Here is an 8,276-nt window from a genome sequence, read left to right as displayed (position 1 = left end):
TTCCTGTGAATAATAGGCGAATGGATAATTAATATAGAGGTAATGTGTCAGTCAACCTCTCAAATTTGGATTTATTGAAATATAATATTAATCCCAATGAAATGTATGATATTATGTTATATAAAATAATTAAAACATGGAATGTGATTAACTGAGAATCTGGAAGAGTGAAACACCGCAACATTGAATACAATCTATCAATAAACAATACTATAATTCAATCTCAGCAGGAAGTTGCTTCTGCTTTTGAGAAATTTTTTTCTGACATTCCAGTTTCTATCTCAAGCACTCTTGTCTCCTCCACCAGTGTTGCTGAGTCACTTCTTCTGGAAAAAAGAATTAAAGAATGCCAACAAACTTTCAATTTTAGTTTTGTTAGCCCTGGAGAAATAATTAAAACTTTTAAGTCTCCCGACATGAAAAAAACTGCTAATATATGGGGCTTTTCTGTTAAAATAATAAGTTTATTAATTTATGTCATAGCACCATATCTTGCAATAGTTTTTAATAATTGTATTAATCGTGGAGTGTTTCCTGACCTTCTGAAATATACTAAAATTACACCAATATTTAAGTCGGGATGCTCTTCTGACCCGAATAACTATCAACCTGTGTCGTTTTTGCCAACCATTAATCAAATCTTAGTCAAATTTTTGTAAAAATAATTTTATTCCAAATGCTTACTTACTTTAACTCTCATAAGTTACTTTATTTGAAACAATTTGGCTTTACTAGGGGAAGTTCAACAACGGATGCAGGTGTTGAGCTAATCAAGAATATTTTTGATGCCTGGGACAAATCGCAGAATGCACTTGGCATCTTCTGTAATTTATCTAAGGCTTTTGATTGTGTTCAACTTTAACGCTGGTCAGGAAGCTATACCACTATGGCATAAAAGGAATGCTGCGCTCGATCTTCTGACTTCATATCTAAACAATAGAATTCAGAGGGTCGACGTTAATGGCAAGAGATCTCCTGGGACTCCTCTCAGTATAGTGGTACCACAAAGGTCTATTCTTGGACCGTTCTACTTCCTTATCTATATAAATGATCTTCCTAATCTTATAGAGAAAAAACATAAGGTAGTATTGTTTGCGGACGACACTTCACTGATTTTCAAAGTGAAAAGAAACCAAGCTATGTATGACGAAGTGAACGATATTTTATCTGACATCGTGTACTGGTTTAGCGCTAATAACCTATTGTTAAATAGCAAGAAAACTAAATTCATTAAATTTACCGTACCAAATGTCAAAAATGTAAATGCAAATGTTTTGTTAAACGGAGAGGTGATAGAACCGGTGGAATCTGCTATATTTCTTGGCATAACTCTAGATTCCAAATTACAATGGGGCCCCCATATTGAAGGATTGGCGAACAGACTTAGTTCTGCAGCATACGCGGTTAAAAAAATTAGACAATTAACTGACATAGATACGGCGCGATTAGTATACTTTAGTTATTTCCATAGTATTATGTCCTATGGTATATTGCTATGGGGCAACGCTGCTGATATTAATACAATATTTGTGCTGCAGAAGAGGGCTATTCGCGCTATTTATAACCTAGGTCCTAGAGAATCATTGAGAGCAAAATTCAAAGAAATTAACATCTTGACTGTTGCTTCTCAATATATTCTTGATAATGTAATGTATGTTCATAGGCACATAAGTGAATTTGCCAGAAACTGTCATAACCATAATGTTAACACCAGGAACAGACATAAACTGATGATGCCTAGTACTCGGCTTAGTCGAGTTAGTAAGTATTTTGTGGGGCAATGTATATGCTTTTACAACAAGATCCCAGAAAATGTTCAAAACATAAGTATTTCGTTATTCAAAAGAATTGTTAAAAAACGTTTGTGTGGTAAAGGTTACTATAACATAAATGACTTTCTTAATGATACCAGAGATTGGCAATGGAGTGACCGCCCTCAGTCTATTAAATAATAAGTTTAATTGTATAATATTACTTTGTAAACATATATATTCGATGAAAAAAAAGCCCACTGAATTTGTTGCGCCCATTCTTCTCAGGTCTGAGACATTCATTTTGGAATGGGTGGTAGTTTTTGACTTACAATAAGTGATGTCACATCCTATTTTGAATAAAAATATTTGAATTTGGAGATGCACAGTGATCAAGGGCGGAACTTCGAGTCACAAGTATTTCAAGAAGTTTGCAAGATTTTGGGAATCCATAACACCAGAACTACGCCATATCATCCACAGTCGGACGGGATGGTGGAGAGATTTAACCAAACATTGGAAGCATTGGAGCGGCAGATGCCGCTCCAATGCCAGATGGCAAAGGTAGTGGACAGACATCAGGATAACTGGGATGAGTATATTCCATTGTTTCTCATGTCGTATAGAGCTGCAATACACGAGACAACTACGGTGACTCCTGCGTACGCCAATTATTATTATACGATCATGGCATGGGAGGGGGCAGTGTCGCGCAGCAACGCTTCGACGTATATGACGAGAGTTGTCAAAATTCAAGACATTGATAATTTCAATAGCTCCGTCAGCAATATTCGTAGCTCAGCGGAAAAGTGTTAACTTTAGACGCTGTAGACCCGGGTTCGAACAGGAGGTTACACCTACCAGTGTAAGGAATTTTTTGGGTTTTATAAAGCTAATGGAAATTTCTAGTAAGTTCATGATCAAATCGAACAGAGTTAAAAGGATGGAAAATGAGTAAGCAGGATAAAAATAGTTAAAAGAAATTTATGGTATAATTTAAATTTAAAGATAAAACGGGAGAATGGGAGAACAGATCCGGGAGTATATAAGCCGTAGTAAGCGTGGCCTACGGCAGTTCTATTTCTCACTCGAAAGTGTAAAGGAAGAAGAAAAGAAGAAGTAGTGAAAAGTGGAAAGTGATATAGGAAGAAGAAGATAGAAGAGACTTAGTGTTCGGTGGGGTGTGACGCGTTAAAGATAGGAGCCGCCGACAAGAGGAACAGCGGCAGAACGGCGAAGTGCATGTTCAGAAAAGTGAAGACAAATAAAGACTCGTTCCTATGAGCGGAGTATTATTTCCAATCCCCGACCCACTCTCGTGTCAATATCATACTTTAATTTTCCTGATGACAAAATTTATTCAAACAAAACAGATCTTATAACTATATGTACAATACTATGATTACATTAAATTAAAACTATCATTACGAATAACTGATAATTTAAATTATAATTTAATTATATTTTTATTGTTTATGTATTCATATAACTCATTAAAATACGAAACGTAACTCTATCTCTCTTCCTACCTTCACTAACTTATGGTCTTTGCATAAGTTACGTGTACGGCACGGCGCGGCGTTTAAATGTTGACGGGACGGGGAAGGAATGTTGTTTAATAAACACTGACTGCAATTTATGAATTACGTGCTAGTGTTGTAAACAAGGATTGATTTGCATTGATAATGATGGATTTTTCATTTGAAGAATTGGCTTTAATTGCTATTGATTTGATGACGAAGAAGCTACGGCCTCTCGTCACGCATTCAACAGCTTACTCTCCTATCAAGCATGCGTAAAGACTTAACTTCATAAAATATTGCGTATTCTAATGGTATTCTATGTATTTTTTTTATGGAATAGGAGGACAAACGAGCGTACGGGTCAACTGTTGTTAAGTGATCACCGCCGCCCACAATCTCATGCAACTGTGCCCACCCCAGAATACGAAGGGCAGCCCGAGCGAGAGAGCTCGGGGAGGGATTCTCCGGCAATGGTAGAGCCGGTACCCTCCTGGGGTAATTTCTTTTTTCGGACTGCTCTCATATTATGTTGGGGGGAGGGGAGTAGTGTATGTATATTTTAAGGAGAAAGTAGTTCTTTTCTACAATCTTTTCTCTTTTTATTATTAGTTTAGATCTAAACCGCTACTGTTTTTTCAGATTTTATTAAAAACACTTAGCGTTTTGATTGACGTGGTAAGATTGTTGAATGAAATCTTGAGGATTCTCCTTGGATCACAGGTAAATGTGGCGATTTTTCATGGTTCTAATAGAATTTAAATATTCAAATATTTGGTCTAGATCTGACAATGGCAACCATGAGAAAACCATAAAAGTCTTAAATTTGCTATAAGTATGTGCGCAACAAATTTACGAATATCATAATATCGCTCCTCCTTCAATTGTCGCTTCAATTCGTAGGAGCAAATTAACGATACTAGGCCGAATAATTTTTTTGCTTTCCGGATATTTGAGTTACCTACCGTAACCGCGACGTTATGGTCAAGTAATTGTCGTAGTCAATATGATGATCAATGGAACTCCTTAACTACTAATAGTCAGGGTGCGTTCTGTGGCAGAACTGTCTGTAATAAAATTGCAATGCGCTTACGTTAATTGCTGCATTGCAAATTTAGACAAATTATTAGTTAGTGTAGTTCAGATTCACTAAAAATCACACTAAAAATTAACAAAAAACAACCGACTTCCAAAACACTATTCCAAAAATATTGATATAAAATGCACTAAAAAGTATAACAATAATTGCGTATTTTTATACAATCTAATTAATGAATCTAATTCTAGTTACGATTATTGTAATTTTTGGAGTCGGTGTCAGCCAAGATAGGTTTGTAGCTATATACATAGTTATAGGTGAGATCGGCTTGAGTCGTGAGGAGGCGAGAGGAGAGAGCGGGTGCGCGGCTGGAGGACACCGATTCCAATATTGCATTGGAATAGTGTTTTTGAAGTCGCTTGTTTTTTTTGTTAATTTTTTTTTTAACCATTTAAAACAATACAACACCAACTTCTTTTTATGGAACAGGAGGACAAACAAGCGTATGGGTCACCTGATATTAAGTGATCACCGCCGCCCACATCTTACTTTAACACCAAATGAATTTCAGGAACCTTGCCGGCCTGGAACACACACACGATTTTTTAGGGTACCCATATCGTATTGTCCAATAGGTAAATAATTTTTAAAATACTTAAATCATTTACGAAACCGTCATTCCATACCGAAAACTGATATTTGATTGAATACGTTTTGGTTTTGGGGAGCACGCGGCAGCTGCACTCTGCATACATACATTCTATATACTCTCTTAAACACTTCAATCGCGCTGAACATACATGAAAGCCACTCTACTGAAATAGTGGACTGAAGAAAACTTGCGAAAACACCTTAATAGCAGAGGAAAGAAAAATCTTGTCGTTATTATCGTATACTACGTCTGTTATCTTAGACTATGCAGTTTCATCATACTTATATCAGCTGCAGGTATAATCATAAGAGCTACTCACTACACTCATCGTGGATTCGTTGTTTTTAAATAATTCATTATAATTGCAGTGCCATGATTAGGCATAATAAACACTACCTACTTACCAACTGAATTAAGATTGTGATAAGAACTTGATTCCAATACAAGGTTATTCCGTCTTGACACAATTTATAAAAGTACCTGCTTAGTTTATACAAGTTTTTAACTTTAAAATTTAGGGATCGTCAGCATAAATCCCAATATTTTGAAAATTGAACCAGTGTTTTAAATATTAAATAATGAAACTAGATGGAACCCCTTTAGGACTCCTGATAATAATTCTTAAAACTGTAAACTGAATAGCCTGTCTTGAAGATTAGAATAAAACCATTTTAAAATAGAACCCGGAAATCAAACCTGTTTAAATTTTTCAATTATTTATAAATGACTAATACTATCAAATGTTTTGCTTTGTCAGAAGCTGTTTTCACTTTTTTTTTTACTAAATTTATAAATACATGGGCAGCAGTGATCACTTACATTTATATGACCGTTCTTATTTTATTCTTATTTAATTATACTCTAATTTACAGAATATAAACGCACTGTCAAGCTATGTTGTTGTTGTGTCAACTTCGATGAAACTCTGCATGTGTGTGGCAATCATTTACAGTATGGTGCACCATTGTGAGCTCGTGTACTATCAAAGGGAACGAATTATTGCAGCTCTTGATACACAGTTATATTATAACGAACCAAGTAAGATCATATTAATATATTTAAAATAAATGTTACACACATATATATACGCCAAAGGTAATATAATTCAAGAACATAATGAATTGGGCTTTTGGCAACAAGTGTCGCTTTTTGCAACGATTGGTACTAAAAAAAATTTTAACAAAAAAAACAACCGACTCCAAAAACACTATTTCAATACAATAGATATCATATGCACTAAAAAGTATAAAAATAATTGCATATTTTTATACAATCTAATTCTAGTTAAGATTTTTGGAATCGTTGTCCTTCTGACGCGACCCGCTCTCGCCTCTCGCTTCCTCACAATCTCATCTCACCTATAACTATGTATGTAGTTACAAACCTATCATGGATGGCACCGACTCCAAAAATTACAATAATCGTAACTAGAATTAGATTTAATAATTAGATTGTATAAAAATAAGCAATTATTTTTATACTTTTTCGTGCATATTATATCTATTGTATTGAAATAATATAATTTTTTTTTATTTTTTGATTTTTAGTGAATTTGAAGTACACTAACTAACAATTGGTCTAAATATGTGTAGATATACTAAATTTTTAAATGCAGCAATGAACGTAAGCGCCTTTCAATTTCATTACATAAAGTAAGAAATTCTGCCACAGATCGCACCTTTAATTACTGTCGTTAAGGAGTCCCATTGATCATCATATTCGACTACTACAATTACTTCACCATAACTATGTTATGATAGATTACGGATATTTAATCCGGATATCATAATAAAGATTCGGCCGAGTATCGTTAATTTGCTCCTAAGAATCTTCGACATCGGTTGGCGCGATATTGAGTTATTCGTAAATGTATCATCCACGTTGCTATACGTATGTATAGCAAATTTAATATTTTTATGGTTTTCTTATGGATGCCATCGTCAGATCTGACCCAGTCGAAAGTTTTGAGGTAACAGAAGATAGGTAAAGTATAGAAGATAGCACACAGCCTTGGGGAGCGTTTGTTCACGGACTTAGAATCTTCGATAGCAACACTTAATCATACCGATTAAAGAGCTCATCCCTTGGAATGGTGGTTTCGAATGAAACGCCTTGAGCCAATCTCGACCAACGCAGTCACTACTATACATGCATACTAAGTGTCAAAACATTTCCCTAGCTTTGGAAATACGTAAGTGTGTATCCCTAGTTGTTTTTGGACGACCGCTGCCCATCTACATTGGGTCTATAGGATCGACAGCCGATCGACAATGGCGATAGTCGTACTGTCAAAACTGGCAATCCTCTAGCCAAGACCAGGCTCTCCATGTTTTTCCAGAGCAAGAAAGTTATAGCAATATCCCCATTATGTGTCCCAATATCCACAATAATAGTGAAGAAAACATGGAAACGCACAGACCATGAGCGAATACTAGAAAAAACGACAGACCACCGCAATACGAATAATAATGCCGCAGACGAAACTCGGTGGGACAGGCACAAAGCACGGGCCACAACAATGCCAAAGTGGAAAAAAACACATGATGATTATATGTATTGCAAAATATCACTTAAAAGACATCTCTTAAATTATTCTTAACCTTGTTTTCAGAGGAAGCGGAAAAGCTATTGCTCCAAGAGTTTCGTGAGCTGGCACTGTCACGGCCGATCTGTTTCCACATATCCCACTTCGCCACTCTCAACTACTCACTAATGGGTTCAATGGCATCAGCTGTAGTTACTTACACAGTGATTCTTCTGCAAAGTGTTAATTAATTAAAGATAAATTAAGAAATAGTTTTATTTTTCTTTATCATATTAAGTAATAAATCTTCTATATAAATAAAAAATCGACATGAGGCTGTCTTATCGACACGGCCGTGGCTATAAACATCGTAGCTACTACAAATCAAAATATTGTATAAATTATTAACGGAAATTAAATAACGCTCTGAGATTAATTTCATCAATTATTTATAGTCTTTCAACGAAAGTTTTTCTTTGGTGTCGAATGGCATAATTAAACTTTGAATTTTGATTTTTTTAAGTGATAATTCACTTCGGGGATTAATCACACAAAATCTACAGTACCGAACTATCCCCATATTTTATTATTATCACTTCTTTGGATTAAGTACGTCCTAGTATAGAATCCTAGTAATGAATTGAATTGATCCGTTATAATTTATTCAAACAAAACAACTCTTATAATTATATTTACTTATAAGAATATTGGCAGCATTTCCGCATTTGGATAGCTAGGCGGATCCGTTGACTGAAATAGCTGCCAGCGCTTGGATTGCCAGTAGAATGAG

General features: G+C 35.2%; 1 protein-coding gene across 1 annotated transcript; it reads left to right on the top strand.

Moving 5' to 3' along the window:
- The first annotated feature begins 5,836 nt into the window (after positions 1 to 5,836).
- Positions 5,837 to 7,737, top strand: LOC126975980 (uncharacterized). The gene is made up of 2 exons (XM_050824117.1): positions 5,837 to 6,000; positions 7,574 to 7,737. Exons 1-2 carry the CDS (start codon positions 5,880 to 5,882, stop codon positions 7,735 to 7,737), a joined length of 285 nt encoding a protein of 94 aa, XP_050680074.1. The 5' UTR covers positions 5,837 to 5,879.
- Positions 7,738 to 8,276: the final 539 nt, after the last annotated feature.

This window comes from Leptidea sinapis, chromosome 38 (genome assembly GCF_905404315.1).
Source record: "Leptidea sinapis chromosome 38, ilLepSina1.1, whole genome shotgun sequence".
NCBI classification, from domain to species: domain Eukaryota; kingdom Metazoa; phylum Arthropoda; class Insecta; order Lepidoptera; family Pieridae; genus Leptidea; species Leptidea sinapis.
The sequence above is the reverse complement of the archived record's forward strand: the minus strand, read 5'-3'. Positions and strand labels throughout refer to the sequence as shown.